The sequence below is a fragment of the Dermacentor albipictus genome, chromosome 1 (assembly GCF_038994185.2).
Source record: "Dermacentor albipictus isolate Rhodes 1998 colony chromosome 1, USDA_Dalb.pri_finalv2, whole genome shotgun sequence".
Classification (NCBI taxonomy): domain Eukaryota; kingdom Metazoa; phylum Arthropoda; class Arachnida; order Ixodida; family Ixodidae; genus Dermacentor; species Dermacentor albipictus.
This window is the reverse complement of record NC_091821.1, coordinates 200,727,771-200,751,702: the sequence shown is the minus strand read 5'-3', so window position 1 is coordinate 200,751,702 and position 23,932 is coordinate 200,727,771. Positions and strand designations below refer to the sequence as shown.

The 23,932-nt window shown below is 46.4% G+C and overlaps 2 protein-coding genes across 5 annotated transcripts in view; one reads left to right on the top strand and one right to left on the bottom strand.

Moving 5' to 3' along the window:
* Nucleotides 1–21,217, top strand: part of LOC135903154 (uncharacterized) — a 36,739-nt gene extending 15,522 nt beyond the window's left edge. The window contains exons 2-5 of the mRNA XM_065433564.1: nucleotides 5,015–5,162; nucleotides 8,852–8,931; nucleotides 15,109–15,295; nucleotides 20,646–21,217. Coding sequence (XP_065289636.1) covers nucleotides 5,015–5,162; nucleotides 8,852–8,931; nucleotides 15,109–15,295; nucleotides 20,646–20,877 — 647 coding nt within the window. The 3' untranslated portion in view covers nucleotides 20,878–21,217. The remainder of the gene's footprint in view (nucleotides 1–5,014; nucleotides 5,163–8,851; nucleotides 8,932–15,108; nucleotides 15,296–20,645) is intronic.
* Nucleotides 21,218–21,447: 230 nt separating this feature from the next.
* The window catches only part of LOC135903142 (phosphatidylinositol-3-phosphatase SAC1-like), a 93,314-nt gene continuing 90,829 nt past the window's right edge, over nucleotides 21,448–23,932 (bottom strand). For all 4 annotated transcript variants that reach the window (XM_065433543.1, XM_065433544.2, XM_065433546.1 and 1 more), the window contains one exon: nucleotides 21,448–21,580. In XM_065433543.1, coding sequence (XP_065289615.1) covers nucleotides 21,526–21,580 — 55 coding nt within the window. In that variant the 3' untranslated portion in view covers nucleotides 21,448–21,525. The remainder of the gene's footprint in view (nucleotides 21,581–23,932) is intronic.

Below are 23,932 nucleotides of genomic sequence, written 5' to 3'. Positions count from 1 at the left end.
GTGGACGCCTTACGGTCTAACTTAGCAGTCGTGCTCGCTTCCTATTCGTAGTGGGTCCGTTTATTTTGCAGAGGGTAGTTGGGCAGGTATATAATATAATGGCACACCAGGTTTCCCTGCGCCGCTCGAGCTCGCCGCACTCGTAGATAGTTGGGGCTTTTGCGTGGGCTACAACCTCCTGCGCGTGCGCTTTCTATGGGCACGATCCGCCGTGGTCAAAGGGGTTGAATATACCTTCGTCTTGCTGCCCGAGTCTCTTCACGCCATTTCCGGACCTTACGTGTTGAACGCAGAGGGCACATAGCCGAGCAATTGTGCAACTTCTGCAACAAATTGAACACTTGTATGCGTTGTAACTCGTGATAAGCACTGGTTTGAGTGTGGTGGATTATACCTACTATGGCTTAGTCAGACCGACAAACTTACTGCCGAACTACGCCTCTCTGAACGCCTAGCGAGGGTCTAAATTTAGCTCCGATTGCCTCATGCGTGGCACGACGACGGCGCTATCCATGCACACGACACATGTGTGATCGAGTACTGACGTCTTTCCTCTACACAACGACATCAAAGTAAGGCGCGTCGAATAGTACGGTTGCAAACGTATAAGCAACAATGCTATAACATGTTCCCGTTACATGCAATTTTAACAATTAAGCGACTCACTCTGACCGATCTTAAAGACGTTTCACGTGAAAACGTTAACGCTGTTAACAGAAATTAACAGTGCAGGAATGATAGGTCTTACGTAGTTTTTTAATAACCGTTGAAACTTGTTTTAGTAAAATGCAACAGATATGGGCTGGTTGCTTCATAACGGTTTGGTTTTCACAAACCCTATACCGCAGGTTTTCCTTGCCTTGCGACTTTTTTCTGTTTTTTGCCATTGCGCCATAGTAACCCTGACAATTAATTATGATGGTAACATGGATCCGATAACAACGAAGTGACATCGCTATGACATTCTTTGCGGAGCTTGTTGAAATCGCCGCCAATACCGCCGCGGTTTGTCAGGGAGTACCACAACGGGAACGCGCAGCTCATCCTGAACTGCTACATGAAGTTACGGCAACCCAATTTTTATTACCTGCCGTGGTGGCTTAGCGGCTATGGCGTTGCTCTGCTAAGCACGAGGTCACGGGATCGAATCCCGGCCACGGCGGCCGCATTTCGATGGGACCCAAGTGCAATAACGCCCGTGTACCGTGCATTGGGGAGATGTTAAAGAACCTGGTCAAAGTTAATCCGGAGTCGCCCACTGCGGCGTGCCTCATAATTAAATCGTGGTTTTGGCACGTAAAACCCCAGAATTTAATTTTTATCGAAGTGTGGATGAAGCTTGAAACTTCCATCGCCGAGCTGTTTGAGGTTAGCGCACAGGCCATCTTCCAGGTCAGGAACGTCGCGAAAGCGATTCACTGTGCGTTCCTTACACTGTCCCAAAAGCAGCTCAGCACGGGTGGGAAAGAGCTGTCCGACTATATTGTATGACAAATTTCGTTACGTGTGCGCTACGTTGGCACATGCACGACTATTTCGGTGCAACGAAAGGCCCATGGTAGTGGTGACCGCAGCCACGTTTTGCGCCTCCGATCACCTGCCGCACCGACACCCTGCACGAAAGGTGGACGGGAAGTGACTGTTCATTGAACGCAACATCGCAAGGTAGAGAGAAGGGAGCCGGTGCATCTACTGCTTGGACGAAATGTGGGAGGTGTGCCGGACACATTATGCTTCAAAAGGACGCTACGTTGGGGAAGTTGGTATTCCATAATGAAACTACTGACAGCGTGAAACTGCACGAACTATACACAAGGAAGATACACGGACAAGCGCTTAATTGTCCGTGTATCTTTCTTGTGTAGTTCGTTCCTCTGGACGTCCGACCAGTTCCAATCTCCTTATCAAGAACCTACGCTGCAAGAAAGCTTCATATTCTGGCTAAAGCTAGGACATACAAATACTGGTCTTCTCCCAACCTCCCGAAGTGTCATCTTCATAGGCTAGAAGATGAAAGCTACAAGTGCCATAAAAAATTTCCCGCTCTGAGGCGACAGTATTGTGCCGCCTCTGGCTCGGGATGGCATTTACGAAGGCCTACTAGTTTCGCATTGGAATGGGGAATACGCGCATATGCGACCCTTGCGGAACCACAGAAACGATTGAACACATCCTATGTATCCGTCCCCAATACGACGTCGAGCGCGAAGTTCTCTGGACAGCACTGAACCAGCTGGACTCTAGACCATTTTCCGTAATGAAGATCCTTGGACCTTGGACGTACGCGTCGATGGCACAGAAAGCCACGAAAGCGCTCTTGAAATACCTCAAGTCGATAGGTCTTGGGAACCGTGTGTAGACTCGGTCCGAATCTTCAACTGTGCGCGAAACTGTGCTCTCTCTCTTCATCCCCATACCCACTTCCCCCAGTGCAGGGTAGCAAACCGGACGTGCTTCTGGTTAAGGTATCTGCCTTTCCTGGCTTCTATTTCTCTCTCTCTCTCTCTCTCGTGCCTTTTTGCGCTGTCAATAGTTTCAGTATGGGCACACTATATTGAAGTGGGGGCTGATACAACTGTCACATCCGCACGATGCGTTCATGTGTTCACGACATGAGTTACCGTGATAGGCGGGCGCATCCATAAAAATTATTCTTGAGTTGGACAGCGGTGTACTTGTTGAACTCTTAGATTTGCATAGGCTATCAGTCTTAATATCAGCTATAGGTATATATGTGTTGCGCGTGTTACGCAATGCTCCCTGCTAGCTGTTTTTCTTCCTCCATGTGTGGGTGCGTACCTCCATGCTGTCACATCGCACAGTGTGACCAACCTGAGCCCTGTATTTTTCTCTAAAATAATAAGGTCGGATACCTTTCAGACAAACTTTCCATATATTAATGCGAAGCTTTTGCCGCAAAAACACATCTGATGAAATGTTTTGACGAATAAGTTAGTGCGTATACTTCAAATCCATTGTTGGGAGGGCCGTCAGAAGCAGATGCATACTCTTGCGAACCTCCTCAATGCGATGCGTAGTAGAACATGTAACGCTATCTCGAGTGCACAACACACGACGCATTACACTCATACACCAGATTTAGTGGGCGCATCACGGTGGCTGCGATTGAGGGAGCGCCTAGCACCACCTGGATTACAAAGCACGTTACATCAGCGCAGAGAGAACGAGAAAACACTAACATGCACAACACACCAGTGAAGTATACAGGGCGCGGCAAAAGTTTCCGCACTCTCTATAGAAATCAGTTGTGAAATGCCAAATGGCCCAAACCGAAGGAATTTCTGAACGATCCGTCAGAAGAATTGTGAAAGAGAAGCTGCACAAGTACAAGGTTCAGAAAGCTCATAGACTCACAGAGCACATGAAGGAAAGCAGGGTCGTATAGATGCAAGGACCTGCTCAAACGCTTCGGCAGCATGGCACGCCATCGCAGCATTCTTTTCACAGACGAGGCAATGTTCAATGTCAAACAGTCTTTTAATTAGTATTGACAGGAAGCCTGAAAAGAAGACAACGTCTGTGGAAGATTGCTTCAGGAGTTTTTCACCCTCAATCAGAGATGGTTTTCGGGGTAGTCACTTCTGATGGAAATATGCCGCTGGTTTTCTTGTAATAGAGAGACAAAGTGAACAGCTTAAATTATCTGGCAGATGCCCTCAAGAAGGAGGTCCTGCATTGGGCCGAATCGCACTTCGGAAACCATCAGTGGACGTACCATGAGCCGGAGCGGAATGCTGCTGGTCCAGCAGGATTCCGGCTCACAATGCAAATGTGTTGCATAAATAGGCGCACGAAAACGTTTGATTTCATTTAGACATCAGAATGACCCCCACAGAGCCCAGATGTAAGCCCGCTTTACTTCAGTTGGGCCTGTGTTAAAACCCACAATCTGCTCTAGATACTCCTCACCAGAATTTGGCTGCTCTTCGTCGGTCATTAGAAAAATGCTAGAGGTGAAATAAACGAAGACTACATCCATGTCACCATCGATGTATTGTCGAAGCGACTGAAGACATGCAATCGCACAAAATGTGTACATTTAGGAAAGCATATTTGGATTTGTGTCTGTAGAACATAACTCACCAAGTTAACATAAAAGTGATTTTGTTACAATGCACAGCAAATATATTTATAGGCTTTTACTTGAGTGTGAAAACTACTGCCGCACCCTGCAGACACAGCACCTGCTGGGTGTTACGTATGAGTCGAACTGGGCTGATCCCGAAAGTGGCGCAATGTCGCGTAATGTCTCAAAGCGCCAGCTGCCACAATGAAAAACAGGGGAAACTGGCGCGCTCTAACTTCTATAAATTGTTACCATATACGACGCGACGCACACGCCAAACGTTTCAAATTTGCCTGCACGAGAGAGAACTGAAAACGTTACTAGTATTCTCTTATGCCATGCATGCGCCTGTAGCCTAATGAATAGAGCATCGGGCTGTTGCGCTGGGGGACCCGGGTTTAAGACCCACCACCAAACGCGCGTATTTTGTTATTATTGAAGCTGCGACTGAGGCTACCAGGCCGGACGTACGAAGAAAACCTGGGTATCGATCCTTTAATGCTTCACATGAATGCTCCTATAGCGTCACTGGCATAACAGATGACGCCGATTATCGTGCAAGACCTGTCGCATGCAGTAGCTTACAGTGGCTGCGGCGTAGCGCTGTTGAGCTCGAGGTCGCGGGTTCTATGCCGGCCGCGGCGGCATAGAACAGGGTGCAACTGCGCGTGACACCGCCGTGTTGAGTGCACGTGACGAAGTTTCTGATGTATAGCTGATCCGAATCGGCGCAAATCACGTCAGAGTACAAACGAGTTTTCACACGTTTCTCCTCAAGTTTTCGCGTATATAGTACCTATAGCTCTTAAATTATACGTGTTGTCTCCTCTTGAAATTAAATGATTTGACGTTTTCGCCTAGCAAAATGACTCGTCGTTCTTACTTTTCTTTAACAATTGATTTTACTAAAAGTGACGATTTATATAGCACTACTTGCAGCGGTGTCGCCAGCGTTAGCAGCCTGTGATGCAGAGGAGGCTGTCACTGGACTCCAACAGTGCAGGAACCAGATCCACCAGATAGAGAAACACAGATTTAATGCTTCCAACGCCGACCACATAGAACAAGTATGCTGGTAAGCGCTCATGCATACCTTATTCATGCGAATGTCTTCATGTTTTTTCTGGAGTCTTTCAACAAAATACAAATGCATCGTCGTCCGAAAACATCGGGTGATGGTCACAAGTTCTATTTATGCAGCCTTCCTTACTTTCGTAAGCCATCAAAGTAACCACCACGCCGACACCACTCACACAAAGCACGTTGGCAGTAAACGCGCGCAGAGAATGAAGGAACGGTTAGATTAGATTCTGGGGTTTCACGTGCCAAAACCACGATCTGATTATGAGGCACGCCGTAGTGGGGGACTCCGGAAATGTGGTCTATCTGAAGTTCTTTAACGTGCACCCAATGCACGGTACACGGGCGTTTTTTGCATTTCGCCCCCATCGCAATGCGGCCTCCGCGGCCGGGATTTGATCCCGCGACCTCGTGCTTAGCAGCGTAACGCCAAAGCCACTAAGCAACCACGGCGGGTAAAAGAAAAGGTATTCTGGTGTAAATGATCGAATTGATGTGTCCGTATACACATGGTGATACACTTACAGGTGGCCTTGGCTGAAACATTTTAGAATCATAATAAACCAAACGCTATCATTATGATGGACCAGGGATATAGCCATATCCAGCTTTTCTGGACACGTACTGACTAGCGCCCCAAGAGGCCGCGGCACTAAGCTAGTGCGTTTTCAATGGAACGAAAGGTTTTTTTCGCGAATAATTAAAGCTGCAGGTCGATTATTCAAAAAGGCAAGAGACGGACATGTTCTAGAAGACAATCCACACTAGACAAATGCAGTGATCACGCTGTGGAAAGCAAGAATTTTGTTCCCAGAGCGGTTAAAGATTCAGCAATGGAAGCCTATGGAAACGACGAAAATTTGCACTCGATTTGCGAGACAAAATCAATAGCTGTGGTAAAACTACGGTTGCTATCGTAATAACCGCTACAGTATAAGTAGTCCGGAGTCGATTGATGCCTATGTCGACTCTCTACATATGGTGCAACACTGTTCCCTAAAGCGATTTTTCAAACATTGTGCCAATTCACGTGGCATCTATAAAAACCGGAGCATATCACTTGCGGAATTGCTGGAAGCCGTGCCGAGTCGCTTAATCGCTCGCACCTATCGTTCCGCGTCCTGCTGCGTGTATATATATATATATATATATATATATATATATATATATATATATATATATATATATATATATATATATTTTCGATGGCACGTGGGACTGAGTTCGACAGTCTCCCACCAGATAGCCGAAACACAAAACTCAAGATTCGAATTTTTCAGGAGTGCTCTTCAAATATCATATTTTCTATTTTTACTTCCCAAAGCTTAGCGATAGATTGCTCATTTGTTAAGTCATCGCTGTTATTATCAGGTTTCATTCCTTGGACAACATAACAAGCAGGCACATGTCTTTGTGTTACGTTAAAAAAGAGACAACAACAAAAAACATCGTGCCTTGTAGCATGGGCATATTCAGAAATTCTGGATCTGTGGAGCTTCATGGAAATGCAAATGCGTAACTGAATGGGTAAAATCTATATCGGCCGAGCATCAAGTTTCAACTGACTGCGCTGAGAGGGTAGTCCCTTCTAAAAACATATGCATTTATGGCACTTAGTCGGAACATTGACGGTGTGTTAAACCAGTGTTTTGGTCAGGGATGGGGGGTTATGTCACACGACAGGAGTAAATTGTTTTGCACCCTCTTGGCAGAGGGCACATTCATTTGAAGAAGCGCCAAATTTAAACCGTAAAGCGATTTATTACAGCTGGAGTTGGAACGGTAACTGCAGAGCGAGTGTCGTTCTGTCTGTTTGCACGAGCATGTTTTTGTGAGGCAGCAATGAAGAAGAGGAAGTGTATGTGCGTGTGCACGTCTTGAGCGTGCATGCGTGTGCACTTGCATTTGCGTGTGCGCGCGTTTGTGTCTCCGTATTTGAATCTGCGTGCGCACGAGTGCGTGTATGCGTGTGGGAGCATACGCGTTTGTGTGTGCGTGCGTGCGTACATTTTTGTGCGTATGTGCATGCGTGGGCGCGTGAAAATGTGAATGCGCGAGCAAACATTTGTCGTATATTTGTGTTTTTGCGTTTGTGTGTGTGTGCGCACGTGCGTGCGTGCGCGCGCGTGTGTGTGCGAGAGAGAGAGCGAGCCTTTCCCCGCTTACATATACTCTCGGGGATGAATGGGATATCGAGTTTATTTAAACCCAGACTTAGCGAAATCAACACCAAAAAGAAAAAAAGCGCCTGAGCCGTTAATATCGCCGCCCTAGATTTCGTCACGATGACACCGTCACCATCGGCACGGCTGCGTGAGCAGCTACCAAGCTGTTCACTTTCGTTATCTTCCTTCCCTCAGCGGCAGCGCATTGTCTTGATGCCAACGACGCGTTAAATCTGCACCATCATTGCGTTATGCGTCGCTTCTGCGTCCAAGGAAGCTTTCGGCGGCACACGTTCGCTGCTATATTGATACTAAAGCTTTCAACTGCGTTCCTCTGAAGAAACAGCGTGAATAAAAATCGAAAGCGAACTGGCCACAAGTAACATGCTCACGAAGCCATACTATTGGTGACATCACAATAGACTAGGTATGGTCAGGTTGACTTTACAGGTTTCCAAGGGTTGACTGACGGGCTAGTCAGTTCATTATCACAGAAAGAACAGCGCTTCAAGTTGTGAGAGCAGTGTGTGTGCGGTTCCTCATTTGTGTACCGTCTTGAAGCGCTGTTCATGTGGCTTTAGAGACGTTCTTTTTCTGGGTCAGTTAGGCTTTCCAAGAGCATTTAATTGGAAAATCCTTGTTCGCATGGCTCTTGCAGAAGCATGTTTAATCAAAGTTTCTTCGCTCAGCTAGATAATCTCGAGGACGGGCTCCAAACTACTCATTTTCTTTATCCACCTAAGATCAACTATTGACCGTTTAATTAGGGTGCTTCGTTAATTACGCACACAACTTCTCAACTTATTCCGCATCTAGAGGTTACCAATTTGAACACTCGAATTATAAAATGATGTCACCAATATTTGAATTGGTGTAATAGTTTTCTTTGGTGCAGTTAAAAGCAGCCGGCATATTGATCGTGCATAGGCTTCTTATAAAGCAAGTATAAAAGCTTGGTGAGGTTATCTTGGCGCAAACCAAGTTCATGAGCTGAAACGCATGTGCCCAACCGTGCACTTCTGCCTTTAGAACCGATTCTCCTACATTATACAAGAAGCACCTCAGCGCTACTGTAATTCACACAAGGTGTGCGAGAACATTGTGCGCGCTCCTGATTAGATTTCTGAGCGTTGGTGGCATCGGTTTCCTGGCATCATCAGGTATAAAAACAGCTGCTTGGGGGAAAGAGTTGATACAATTTCAGTACTTTGTAACATATGGGGCTGCACGGACATGTAAGTTAGAACGAAAAGTACTGAGGTATTAGGATGAGGGTTTTGCTGTGTATATTTTGGCTGTCTAATGTTAGGACCTAAAGATGAATTTACTGTGATTTTGGGACAATTAATGCTTGCATACGTACAGTCACGTCAAATATAAGCTACGACACAGTACCCGTGGTGGAACTGGCTCCTGGACTACCGGGCTACATTGAACCACGAAATGCTGGTTTGATAAATACCAGTAATCGGAAGGTGTTTAGCTCTTGAATTTTTGGTATATCGGCGCCGCTGTGCAGTGTTGGGGACCCTTTCTACCACGAGTACTATTTCAGCCAATATTTAAAGGAGCTGTGTCTTATTGTTTTTGATGTTTTCGGTGAGCTTTCTTTAAAGTCTAACCACTGTTCCAATGTTATCGGTTAGCTCAAGAAGCGCCTGCGTGTATTTGTAATATCAAGAATGTTGTCAAGAATTCAATAGTGAGCGTTATCTAATCAGATTGCGCGCGTGAAGCGAATACTGGGCGTACATTCTCAAGCACAAATGAGCGCCCGAGTTTGGCTGCAATGTACTACGACCATTTCAATCTGATGAACCGATGCCTTGATCCGTACGTACATCGGATTCAGAGGAAGCACTACTTTGTGCGCAGGCATCGTTGTGCTTTTATTGTTTTTTTTTTTCAGTGTAAGCTCGCCCTATAACGCGACATTCTCATTTGGAATTGTCTTGTTCGCATCACTACAACGTGACGGTGTAGACGTACTACATTTTCATTGAGTCAATACTGGGAAATGGATTAGGACTTTCTTGCGTGTGCGTTTACAAATTTGACACAGCAATTTATTATTCATAACTTACTTATTAATTTAGGAGGTTGTAAAAGACAGCAACCTTTTATTAACAGGACGTCTTCAGTCGTCTGTGCTTATTAGTCGGCTTTCACGTCATCGCAGGGAAGGAAATTTCAATAAAATCATCCTTATGATAATTAAAAACCTATCCGCTTGAAAACGTTTCATCTGAGTTGTCACTTTGCAAGCTGATACCCATTTGACGGTGATTCATATAGTGGGCCCTTGACATATGTCCAACCGTCGAACAAAGGGTTATTCCGAATGTTTCATTCCGGGAAGGCGTGTTACTCTCCTGCCCCTCACTCCGGTTCACAACCACGCATAAGACGAAAGTGCTGCGTAAAGAGCGTCGTTAGCACGAGGTCGCGGGATCGAATCCCGGCCACGGCGGCCGTGTTTCAATGGGGGTGAAATGCGAAAATACCCGTGTACTTAGATTCAGATGCATGTTAAAGAACTCCAGGTGGTCCAAATTTCCGGAGTTTGCCACTACGGCGTACCTAATACTCCGATTGTGGTTTGGCGCGTACAGCCCCATAATTCTGCCAACACTTCTGCCGCGATCTGCCATGTGAGGCAACGACAAGGCTCAACCTTCTCATAGGTTATAACCAATGGCGCACAACAACGCCTCAAGCAAACACGTCTCCCTGTATGTTCTGTGTTATACGCAGACAAACAGCAGTGGCACACGCAAGGTAAGATTTACCGTCAACTCACTACTCTCGTATTGCACCAAATGCTGACGAAATGAAACATTCGCAGTTACCATCACCGCTAAATATCGCCAGTCAAAGCAAGCAGCACAGAAAGCTTTGCTTACATCGATTCAGAGTACATGCTCCATGAGCTTACCTATGCAGGATGTTAGGGAGATGGGTCGTAAGTTTTCAACCTGAACAGGCTTGCCCGGTTTGGGGATCAGTGTGATGTCGGCGTGTCGCCTTGCTTGGGGAAGCATGCCCTTGCGCCAGCAATCATTGAAGATATGGGTGAGGTGGTTAATATCCGCGTCACTGAGTTTACGAAGGGTGGCGAATCGGATGTGGTCGGCTCCCGGTGCCGTTTTGCGGTGTAGATCTTGTAGGACCACCTGCACCTCGTCAGATGTGATGTCTGCATCGAGCAATTCGTTCGCCTCGCCTACATAAGGATAGTCAGGGTACTGCGGCGGCGGGCCTGTGGGTATGAAATGCTTCTCTAGCTCCCTGAGGAGTGTCGAAACATCGTCCTTGTACTCATGCATTAGGATGTGCAGCTGCCAAAATGTTTTTTTTCCCTTTGTTGTGGTGGGGTCTGTGAGTGAGCGAAGAATCGACCACGTTTTTGCTGTCTTCAATGTGCCTGAGTGGCGATCGCAAAACCCTCGCCATGCAGTTATTCCTCGTAAGGGTCTCTGCATACTCCTGGGATTTCCGTGTAATTTGATCTACACGTTTCCTAAGTTTGCGGTTGAGGCGTTGTCGTTTCCATCGTCATGTAAACCCTCTGCGCGCGTTCCAAAGATGAAGTAAATGCGGGTGTATGTCTGGTGTTGGCCTCTAGATCTTGCGCGAGAGTGTCAAGCCAGCGTTCGTATACCCTGGCACTCAAGTGGGTCCTGGCGACGTTCCCTGAATTTCGCCCAATACGCACATTTCACTCGGGCCTGCGCGCACCCCGTAATGACAAGGTGGCCGCCACAATGTAGTGGTCACTACCAAGGTGCTCCTCTAAAGGCCAGTGCGCAACGACTGGGCCAGTATTGCGCACAAAGGTAAGGTCAGGGCAGGTGTCACGAGATACGCTGTTGCCTATCCGAGTGGGGTGCTCTGGGTCGGTAAGCAATGTGTATCGAATGTTACAGATGGCATTCCATAAGCGGGTCCCTTTAGCCTGCGATTTAACGTAACCCCATGCATTATTTGGAGCGTTAAAGTCGCCGGCAACCACACAAACGCGTCCAAATCTACCAAATTCTGTTAGTAGGTGCTGAAAACAGTGCGTACGCGAACGGGGGGAACTGTATACATTGAGAATAAACAGACTCTCGCTGCGTTTACCTTGCGTAACTATTTCCAATATTTGGTGAGGAATGTCAATACTAGTCGTACGCATGCGACATGTAACATGTTTCGAAACTAAGGCTCCCACAAGAGGAAAGACACCCGAGAGCGTGCTGTAGCCGAATAAAGAAGGGGTGCAATTGACTTCCTGTAAGAGAATGATATCGGGAGGGTTCGTGGATGTGGCGATATACTGCTGTAGGGAAGCTCGTTTTGGGCGGAATCCCTTACAATTCCACTGCCACACCACTAGTTGCTCCGCGTTACGCGGCGCCATCATCATCGTGAGAGGAAGCAGGCGGTCGTGCATAGGGATGCAGGCGCCGTGTGCCCAACTTTGAAGGTTGCGGCCGAGAGCCTTGGTCGGAAAGCCCACTTTCGTTGTTATTGCTAAGCTCAGGAAATTGCATGCGTGCGAAAGTGCACTCTATACATGATTTCACTTGCTCCGTAATCCCTATTCGAAGGTGTGCGTTCTATCCTGTCCAGAGCCGCCTGCATACTAGTGCTCATGTCTGCCACCAGCGCGTCCATTTTGTTTTTGCAGGCGCTTACAGTGCGCCTCCATGTCACGACGTAGGCGGGCTATTTCTATTAGAGGATCGGGAGTTGATAACGATTTAGTAATAGGGGAAGGGAAGGGAAGCACTTCAGAAACCAGGCCTATAGACATTTCAACTGCTGTAAACCTGCTGAGCTCTCTAGAAGGCTTTGTTAATTCTTTGCGACATCTCTTTGATACCTTCGAAGAGAGAGCACGCACGCTAATTACCAGTCAATGTTATCAGGATGAGGGCAAACGCATCGTTTTGAATAAGCACCCGGACGGAAAAAGCGATAGTGCGCTACAAGGTAGAAAAATGTTTATCGTAGAGACCTACAATGTTGTACTTAACAGTCTGGGCTCTGCTTTGTGAGTGCGAAAGGCTGCCTACACTGAACTCTGCGAAAGGTTCGGATTCTTAAAATTGCTGACAGTTGTTGGGAGCGAGGCATCTCTGGCACAGCAGGCTGAGAAGTTGGTGAAAACCTACAAAAATGATTGGGAGCCAGCATTTTCCGCTGAAATCGTTCAGTTTGCGAACTTTCTGCACAACTCTGTGTGCCAGGACACGAGTACCCTGGGAATAATGAAGTTGCTGCACTAGAGAAAGCTTATTAAGAGAGAGTTTTCGTTTAGGGGACGCAAGGCGTTGGGGCCCCTAGCGCTTGGGTGCGTTTGCGTACGCAAGCAGCGGCCCTAAACGAAAGCCGCAATGAGGTCGCATGCGCTCGCAGCGCCATCAACGTCTGATCTTTGCTGCGTTATCATTTTTTAAAACATGAAATCAAGCATATGAAGTAAAGCACATAAACCTATTCTTATTAAAAGCAGCTAATAGAGAGGTTCAGAGTGTCCGGTAGTCGGGTAAATGCAGGATGGGGCGTTGGGGCGGAGCCATGAACGGGAGCGACCTGCACGGTGCAGCCACCTGGTGGCGCAAAGCTCAAATAGACAAAAACAGCTAATATTGCAGTAACCAAGTGTATTTTACTTTGCTGCGGGTATAAATATTTGGCAGCAACACAATTACGCCAGTGCCGAAAATTTACACCAGCAGCGAAGTAGAATAGACTTGGTTACAGCAATATTAGCTGCTTTTGTCCGTTTGAGCTATGCGCCGCCAGGTGAATGCACCATGCAGGGCGCTCCCGTTTATGGCTCCGCCCCAACTGCGTGTATCCGAATACCGGACACGCTAAACCTCTCTATAAAAACGACGTCTGTCGACACTTGCCTTTATTAGATTGTTATTGCTTTTATTAGATTTATTAGATTATCTACCCGCTAGCTACTCGTAAGTTCTCCGACACCGCGAGAGTCGCGTAGGTAACGTGACCACTTAGGGGCAGCGATGTTTTCGGTCGGCCAAACAACCCAAGGACGGTCTGGGCATGCACAGTACCGTCGCCCCTAGTTCTTGCGTACGCAAGCCACTTGCGTCCCGTAAACTAAATATGTGTTTCCGAACCTTTCTATTGCTTTGCGAATGTACTTAAGCATACCCGTGGCAAACTGTGAGACCGAACGATCGTTTTCCAAGTTGTCGCTGATAAAAAATCGGGTTCGTTCGAGCCTCCTCGACAAGGTGAACTCGCTTGCTATCATGTCCATTGGAAGTGACCTCCTCCGCAATCTATCCTTCGAACAGACTATATCTGATTTCGCCAAAGCGAAGGCGCGAAAGATGCCATTTTAAAAGAGGACTGTTTGCGCTATACATGAATAGTTCCAATAAGTTCGTTGTGTCGCCTCCCAGCCTCCACATTGCCAATGAAATGCTGAGCAGTCTAATTAAAGATATGCAAATCTTCGATGTTCGTCTCTTGTTTGTTCTTGTGATATTTAGCGTGCTTATACAGAATTCTATTTTCGTTGTTCTTGATAGTGCCACGTTTATTTGGTGTCGTCCTTGCTTGTCTTAGCTTTAACGAAAATATTTTCAAATAATGTTTTGTAATTACAGTTGTTAATTTTCATCTGTATTCTAGTGCATTTTTATGGTGTTTGTATGTATTGTATATATCTATCACATATTTATAGAGTAACGTGTATAACGATTACTGCAGTCTGATGCTTGAATTTTAATAAAGAATGTCTTGGATACAACCGTGCGTCTCCTCACGGGATTAAACTTAGTGATGCAAACAAAGCCTAGCTTCAGAAGGATCGACATCTGAGCTGTGTTGTCTTTTTTACGTTCTTGTTCGTCTTGAGTGCACTAAACTTTTTAAAGCCTAGCTTTTGCTGAAAACAGAATGCAGATTAATCACAAAGTGAACATATGTGTTGGTGTTTAACACAACACGCGTTTCAAGCAAGTTTTGTTGTTTTCCTTATAATAACAATAATAATCCCGTTGATCGCGTTCTTTTTAATTTGGTGGAATGAAAATGAAACGGCATATTTCCAGTAGCGTAGCAGGCGACAGTGAGGGGGTTCATTATAGGGAAAGGGGGCCTGCATGCGCATTAGCCCAGGGCCCCCATTTTTATTAATCCGGTCCTGGGTGGAAGAAGGGTCACTGGTTTCTGCCAACCATGTGGGGGTACGGCTCAGTGACTTCCATAATTATCCGCCAATTTCGTTCTTGACTCCACTTATGCGCGTCCGGGAGGGGGTGTTCGACTCCCCAACTCCGCCTCCCCTGGCTACGCCAATGGTAGGCGCGATTCACGGCAGCCGCCGCAGACACCTCCGCTCACGCAGCGGTTTCCATATATGGTATCGGTGGTGTCAACGGGGAACGATGACGCGCGCTACTCTGCCGCCATCTTGTAGCCACTGTCGCCGCAGGGCCCATCTTGCGCACCACTACGCTTTTCTTCTCGCTTTCGCCATGGGCGTCTTGCGCTGGAGTTTGAGGTATAGCAGCGGCGCCTGGTGGCGGCGCACGAAACGTTATCTGGGTAGTACCGGCTTGGTAGTTGAGCCCTGGCTGTGGCGAAGGACGTTTCTAGCCTGAGTTTTGCGTCGATTCGCACTTTTCTGTGCACTGTGGCGAGTGTGAAAAGGCTCGTCACTTCTCACAGACCACGCCGACCACGCTGCGAGCTAGCCACAGCCTATAGTTTAATGAAAACGGACTCCGTGAGGCGTAATGCTGGAAGGAATCGGCGACGCTAATCCGGAGAGACCTAGCTCAGCCTCGAAAAAGCGTCACCGTCGTTACTTCTGCGTCGTGGGCTGCCATGAACAAGAAGGCCTGAATCCCAACATCAGATTCTACCATTTTCCTTCAAGGCATCACGAAGCGGAGCGTCGGGCGCGCTGGATAGCTGCAGTTCGTCGCGCTGGGTAAGCGAAACTTCGCGCCATGCTGACTGCTTCGCCTGTCTTGAAGCTTGCTTGATTATCTGCTTTCTAAAATTCGGTATTTTGCACCTACAGTCCCGACGGCAGACCGCGGCATAGCAGCAGGCATGGCTCGTGATTCACGATTTGAGACCCGGTCACAGCGACAATTAACAATTCGACTGGTGCGAAGCGGTGAAGTGACCAGGTGTGTGCAAATGACCACAAATTGTCGGGATGATTCGGTGAGAATTCACTACCGCGCTACGAGCAGCACAGGTTAGAGTTAAATGTGCTCATCCTTGACCTCAAGAAAGCACGTTGAGGCAGCGCAGCACGGTAGTATTGATTGCAGCACATCGATGTTCGAGCGCTGTCATTAAAAGCTACATCAAGCGGGCAGCGCGATTCGCACGTACGTTACTGCGAGCTCATATGCATTGCATCAGTTATTTATCAGTTGCTAAAGGGACAGATGGCCGCTACTACATTGCAGGAGGCCCGCCGTTTCGCAGCATGCTGAAAGACCGCTGCCGTTGCGGCGCGCACCATCGTGCGCTCGAGCAGTTCCGTACACTCTGCTTATCGCTGCTGTGAATTCATTTATAGCAAGCATTTCCTCCTGTTTGTGCGCCTGAATCTAGCAGCGTGCAAACGTTACCTGAAGTTCAACTTCGTACGCGACTCGCTTCACTTGCGATTGACACCGCACTAAAACTTCGCCGCTTATTTCTTCAACGGCGTACATGTATTCGGCGTTGCATAATTTATTGCTTCTACGCAGCGTGCCAACCCCGAAAAAATCTGCGGCGCCCGATATTCGCTGCAAACCGTGGTACAAAAAAAAAAAAAAACGAAAGTGGCGGGTCCATATTGTAAACGTGCTTTCCGAAGCAGACGACCGAGCTTGGTACTAACCAGTTCAGGACAGAGGGCGCTTTTTAACTCCATTTTCGCCGGGTTTAATGTATGTGGACCGGGTTTAATGTATGCGGACGATATTGTACTGTTAGCAGATAGCCAGGAAGATTTGCAAACTCTGGTTAATTACTGTGGGGACGAAGGAGACAGTTTAGGTTTCAGTTTTAGTGCAGCCTAAGTCCGGTGGGATGTTTTTCAACGATACAACTGATCAGGAGCTTACAATACAAGGCCACGAAATACCCCGAGTGGCCGAATACAAGTATCTCGGGGTATGGATAAACAAAGGGCAGATGTACACGGAAAAGCACGAACAGTCTCTAATAGCAAAAGGGCGAAGAGATGCCGGGATAATGAAACATAAGGCATTGTGGAGTTACAACAGGTATGAGGTACTGAGAGGCATTTGGAAGGGAGTAATGGTGCCGGGGCTTACTTTCGGGAATGCGGTCCTGTGTTTAAGGGCAGAGGTTCAGTCGAGACTAGAAGTAAATCAGAGAGCTGTGGGAAGGTTAGCACTAGGTGCCCACGGGAAAACCACAAACGAAGCAGTACATGGAGATATGGGCTGGGCATCATTCGAAGCACGGGAAGCTCAGAGTAAAATTCTATACGAAAAACGTCTGAGGAAATTGGATGATAACAGGTGGGCAGCTAAAGCGTTTAAAGACCTATACAGAAAGAGCGTTGACTCACAATGGCGGAAAAGAACTAGGAAGCTAACCAGTAAGTATGCCAGACACGAGGACGAAAAAGGACAGAGCATTAAACGACAGGTTAAAAAATGCGGAAGGTAAAAATTGGATAAATTCAATAGAAAAGAAGCATAGTGTAGATACTGGAAACAGCAGATCAGGAAGGAAGCGTTTTATGATAACTCAAGAGGCAGTGCCCTAATCTTTGAAGCTGGATCAGGATGTCTTAGAACGCGGAGCTATAAAAAGAAATTTAACGAAGAAGAAGACACATGTACTGTGTGTGATAAATATGTAGAAACAATGGAACACCTCATACTAAAATGTGATGGTATCAATCCCGATGTCGATGCGGCCACAGTCGCCCTTCCCGAGGCCCTAGGGTTCAGAGATAATGATAGTCATGTAAATAAATGTGCGGTGGAAATTAGCAAAAGGCGATTGGAGGATTGGTGGCTCAAAAGCGGAGAGGTGACATAAGGTTAGAAGGGTAGGAAGACGTATTTAAAGAAAATCGAGAAATTCAATAACACACAACACAGATAAAAATAAAAGGCAAAATAAAAATCTGAGCATGGTGGTAACTGCCATCGCCCCGTTTCAAAGGGGACGCTCCTACCTTCCATCCATCCATTCGCAGCGACCCCTGGGCAATGCAAGAACCCCATACTCTTCCTGCGCTTTCCGCCGCATGATTTCGCTGCACCCTCCTCCGCCTTCCTCCTCGAAAATCTTTGTTATCGCCACATTTCATCCACCGCTGCGCTCTGCGTTCCCTCTTTCATTCTTCGCTGTGCTCGTTCGCTCGGTTAGGAGGGACGCCCACGCTGGCCGCAGGAACGGGCGCCTGAAAGGTGCGCTCTGAAACGTAATGAGCGCAGCGAATGCGGCGTTTTTGCAGACGCGTTTCTAGGTGAGACGGACGTACTTTGCCGCTAATAACGTGAGCTTCAGAAGACGAATTAACAAACATTTATTAATTAGCTTTATAAGTGCCTTGGGGGTGTTGCCTAAATGGAAAATTTGGATTCAGTGACATTTTCACGAACACCCATATTTTAAAAATCTTGACACTCGCGCCTATTTCGTGACATCCAACATCAAATTCCAAAGCTCAAACAAGGCAACATCGATACAGAGCGCCTGGCTGCGGGTCAGTCGGGAACGCCCCGTAAAGTGTGGGGTGAAGTTTTAATGATAGCATGCCGCGGCAAATCCTGACCCGACACACAGCCGCAGATGCTTGGCAGGCAAAGCGTGCCGTAGCTCTCGCAACTGGCCGAGACATAGGTTACAAACTTCCTTGCGCTTGTCGTTACGGGGCGTATCGGTCTGATATGGTAGCGGGGCGCCTATAATGCGCTGTCGCGGCGCTCGGTTTTGACATTTCCTGGATTTACCGTTGAAACTCGATTATAAATATTTCAAATAGGTCGAACTTTTAAGATGTAAAAAAATGATGCATTAAAATGTGACTGGTTTCAAATTCGCCATTAAACTGCCCCTGAGACACTAGAGAGTTTTTAGAATAGGGGCCCCAAACGTTTTGGGGCCCCAAAGAAATAGCGTCGAAGCCACTGCGCATGCGCGAGACGCAAACTGCGTTTGGATTTTGCGTTTGGAACGCTATTTCACCGATTTAGCGGGAGCTCAAATAGCGTTCCCAAAAGCTTTGCGTAAACAAACATGGCGGCACCCATCGAAGCGACGACTCTGACCTAGCACCAAACTGGTTTCGATTCGCAGTAACACGTGAAGTTCACAAGCTAGGAGAAGTGACTGCAGTTATCGCTTTCTCTCAACTAGCGTATGGTATGAAGACTGATTCATTAGACGCCGCTGATTCCGAATTCAAGTGTGGATTTTATGATTCGTAGGCCTAACACGGCTAAGCTTGGCTGGTGAAGTCACGTAAAGTTGGTTTTGTTGCCTAAAACTAAGCACAACTAATTGTTTGCTGCTTGAAGAATAACCTCTAGATTGTAATTAAATGCAAATACACGCAACTCAAAATTACTATTCATATCATAAAATGGAATATTTTATTTAATTATTTTTAATCGTTTTTCTTAGACGCCGTAGCGGCGCTGTCAGCGCAAGACGCTATCCACAAACGCAAAGCCCTATTCTAAAACTCTTCACTCCTGCGTGCCCCAACGCTAACACCCGCAAAGCTGTTTGGGGCCCCAAAATATTGGGGCCCCTATTCTAGAACTCCCTACTAATAAAAAGTTAATTTTTGTTAACCTTCTGAAGCTCACGTTATTAGTGGCAAAGTATGTTTACCTCGCCGGGAACTCCTAAGCAAAAAAGACGGCTTGGTGCCTTTCTATATAAAAAAACAATTGTCTAAAGAAATCTGGGGACACCTAAGTGCTACTTACGATTTGCGAATGCGAAAGCATTAATGTCCAATTGAACGCCATTGAGCGGTCCTTCGATTTATGAATCCTCGGGCAACGCGTCGAGACGCTTGGCACATTTTCGTTTGGCCTTACTGAGGCGCAGTCGAGAGCTTGCGCGGAAAAGGAACGCGCGGATAACACAGGCTTTCGAGAGCGAGGGTGACGTGGCGTTGCAGCAATGCCCTCTCCCCTCTACCGCGGCAGCAGACGTTCCCTTTCGCCTGCTCCAGCTGCTCTGTCGAGGCCCAAACTAGCAAGCGCGAGCCAGCGTAACGAGCACAGGAGGCGCACTTGGGACGTGGCATCGCAGCCAGTGGGAATTTTCGCTGCTACAGACCCCGCCGGCTTTATCACTCAATGGGCCATTTGACGCTTTCGCATATAGAAAAAAAAACCCTATACATACACTCTTACAAAAATTTACACCCTTTGGGGCTTACCTTGTCCCACAACAATCGTCATCTGTTTTACCCGCGTTTCTTTTCTTTAACGCTGCGAGCCCGGTACTTCCCAGTCACGAACGACATGCGCGCTATCAGTATGACGCAGCATTCTCGACAGGAAAGTAGCAAGCGCCGATTTTTCAGGAAAGGAAAGGCAAGCAAAGCAGATGACGATTATTGTTGTGGGACAAATATACACCCAAAAGGGCGCAACCATTTTAAGAGTGTACAAAGGTTATGTGAAAGTACCTGCTAAGTGGCTTATGTAACTCTTGTATGCTCACCAAGTATACCCACCTCTGTTCAGCATAACAAAAAAAAAAAACTTCCTACATAAAACCTGAACATATAATGTCGGCTCACAGGTACCTCTAAAGCACATAGATATGTTAACGTAATTGGGAATTATATTTAACGCATTCTTTGATTTTGCTACTCAGTATGTGCCAGTGGGTGCGTCCCCGTTCTTGGCCAATCCTCCAGAATAGGCATGTCTCACTACGACTGTTACATAAAATTCATCAAATCAAACCAAACCAGTCTTTGCAGAGCATCACATCAGCGTAACCAATTCACAGTTTCGCTCTACATAGACTTCAAGAAGTGTGTTGCATCTGGATATTTTTCTTTTGAAAGTCGTTTGCTTATAAGCTATATGTATATTACGAAAAAGAAAACTTTCGGCACTGCTGTTTGCAGAACATTGGGAGAACTTTAGCAATGACTATTAATGACCTTAATCCTATCGCTGACAACTAAAAACTTGGAGCATTCACAATGCATTTTAACGGTTGAATGTGTAACGGCGTTATCGGTTTCTGCCTTTCACGCAGCACTGTTCTCTTGGTCCATCTGTCATCAGCTAAAAGCAACTTTCTAATCTTCCCAGCAGCGCCACGGTCCAGTTCGAAGACTGCATCCGCGAAGCAGTACGTCTTTCAGGCTGCCACCACGAAGTGGACTACCTTGTGACCCTGATGATGACTAAAACGCGAGAACTTTTAAGCCACATGTATAGTGCCAACTGCTGGTACCGCTGCAGCCCAGCCGCCGCTGCCAGTATGCCATTCGCCCCTGCCGGACTTATAGCAGTGGCGCTCGTGGTGCTGTGGAGGACATGAAGCTAGTGACCCTGGTCGCCCGCGAGTGCTGTGATGCGACCCCGAGAGCGGTCCCAAGCCGGCACTCGGGTCGAACAGCACCTGCAGGACTTCACAAAATGCGCTCGTGTCTTTCCTGTCCTTTTTAGTGACGGGCCAGAAAAGTTTCATCACCGTGGTGAGCAGTGGCGCAGCGTCACTGCAACGTCCGCTCAGATGTTTGAAGGCAGTGTTTTGCAGCAACAGACCACCTACACTCTAACACCTAGTGCGGCAATGCAGCAACTGTTGCTGTAACATGTTTCCTTTAATTTTTTCCATAATTAAAATTAAAGATTTGCCATATTACCGTTGCATTGGCCATTTGTCGAGATGGTCAAGCAGAAAGAGTGCTATTCAGCAAACGGTGTGTGTATCAGGCTCTGCTTTGCAGCACATAAATGCAATGAAAAACTGCAAGGCTTAGTTTCACCGATAAAACAAAATCTAGGAAGAGGTTTACTCACGTACGACATTTCTGCCTTGGCAAACGACTTGGCTTTGCTCGAAACGTCGTACGTGTTACTCCTCTGCGCTTCGCATCCTGCAATGTGCTGTCAAACAATATATTCACACTGAATGACTCCAACAATTCAATAATTTCTTGTAGAAAATATGTCAAAATGTTCATCATATCTCCCACGTTCTATCTTCTTTCGGTGACGAGAGATGTGGGAAGGTCCACCTGTAACAAAACCACAGAAGGGTCCATCTTTGTCCTTGAAGCCGAAGGTGACCAAGCTACTTAATGCACAATAAATGACTTTTCTCAGCTAAATTACTGTGTTAATGACATCACCTGTGTGAGCTTAATAAAGGCGTTTATTCAAACTCACCGTAAATCTGCAAAACACATAAGTCAAGCAGATGCCATCAGGCGTAAACCGTCAGGCTCGCCGGTGCCTCAAGCATTACTATCTTGGGTTACAAGGAATTTGAGCGAAATCGCAGGTGAGAAAGTGATGGATGCCTCCTTTGGGGGGAGCGATGTATTGGAAGTAAATAAAGATAACACATATTGTTTCATGAAAAATTATACTGAATTTTTTTTTTATACTTGTGGGGCAGATTAATTGCAGGGATAGCAGCGCCTGCTGACACTGTGACCGCACGACCTTGTAAACACGCTCATGTCGTGTTTTACCTCAGCAAGGACTTAATTTTTTCTTAGCCCTTTTACTTTTCCTGACAGGGCATAGCTTTAATATTGCCAAGCAATTATTCACCCTTTTATAGTACAGACACCAAGTGTACTCAAATTCACGCTTACCATATATATATCAAAGTAGATGTGAACTCCGTCATTACCACAAGGTACAGCAGTAATCCACCAGTGTTACAGTACTGTAATGTTTCTGTATTAATTTAACTTGTATTTTGTGTTTTACATGTTCTAGTTCATAGCTAGCGCGTTTTTTTCCTTGCGATGTCCACAAAGCTGCTCGCCACTGTATTACTCTGTTAAGCATCACTAAATGGCCCAATTGTAGTACTTATAAATAAAATAAACTGACTCGGAACGGTATTCAAGAAAATATATGTGGAACGCACACGCACGGCATGTGCATTTCAGTAATCTTATAATGCCCACATTACATGGACAAAGACCACATAATTATCAAAGGCACTGACAACCGATCTTTAAGGACCTAGTTTTTTATGGTGCAACGCAAGGCTCACCCTCAGTAGTCCCTACATCTGCAGCGGTTACTTCCAAAAGCGCGTAGATATTTAGTAAACAGAATTTTTCTATCCGAGCAGCCTCTAAAAAAGTAAGAGTCCCTCCTCCAGCAACGCTAAGAAGCGAGAGCTATGTCGATAGCCCGCCTCGCAAATTGTGAAAGCTTCTCATCGTTTTGCTTTCACAGGAGAAAGTGTGACTGTGGTTACCCACCTACATTTTGACCCTTCAAACCACTTTTGAAAATAAAAAGCTGATGCAATAAGTTCGCATTGTTGTACAGACAGTTCTTATATTTGTACAGTGTTTTCCCCCAAGTACATGCCTACGTCTTGGCTAGCTGGCCGCCATCGTCGTTGTTCTGTCGATAGACAAGCCAACTCATCGAAAAAAAAAAAGGCAAAGGCTGCGCCACTTTTCTGCTGACTACAAACGAAGGCTTATCTGCACATTGCAAGTCAGGAAAAACAACAAAAACGATAATGCATTTCAATACTAATAAAAAAGGCCAGAAACCGCGTTCGCTAGTATATAGAAGGCCACGTGGTGGACCTTTGATGCAGCTTCATGTTTTTGCCGCGTGGGGTACCAAAGGTCATTTTTCGTGACTTTTAATGATTAATTAAAAATACAAATCCACGTTTTGTGAGAAAAACATGGATCGTTTTAGCCGCTACGATAGGGTATCATTCCATCGGCGGGGTTATCTCGATTCATGTTCTGAGCGGTTGTCTTTTCCTTTAACGAACCTTCACAGACACATAATGGCTAGCTTTTATGTACTAAACTCTCGAGCGATGCGGGACCATTGAAGTAGGCATACCAACATTACGAAACCAATCATTGCTTTAAAATACCATGGACCAAGCCACAGTCCAAACGTTCGGCAGAGACAGACTCACCCAGCTCCGGGCCGACATATGTTACCTAGCCGTAAAGCGAAATTCGAAGCACGTGCACCTCCTTCAAGCCCACTACTATTGATCAACCCTCTTTTTCCCTACATTCTGCATAATTATTTTCACTTGCCTGCCCTAAAATCCACATGATTCCTGGAACTCTACATGTCTCGCACATTTGGCATTGGACATTTATTAATCGTTGCCTCTGGCTTGCATGCAACAGTGACTACTACATACATTATCCAACTTTGGCCAGTAGAATTTTTTTTTTAAATTAAGGCGCGCTTTGTAAAGTTGTAAAAAACATTTAGAGCTGTTCTGTACAGCTCTAATGTCGTATCAGAATTTTCAAGGTTACTTGGGTACTTCACACTTTGCCTCCGTATCAAAACTGCAACGATACTTGCTATAAACACAATAAAGGAAGTCAAAGTACAAGAACACAGTGACATGA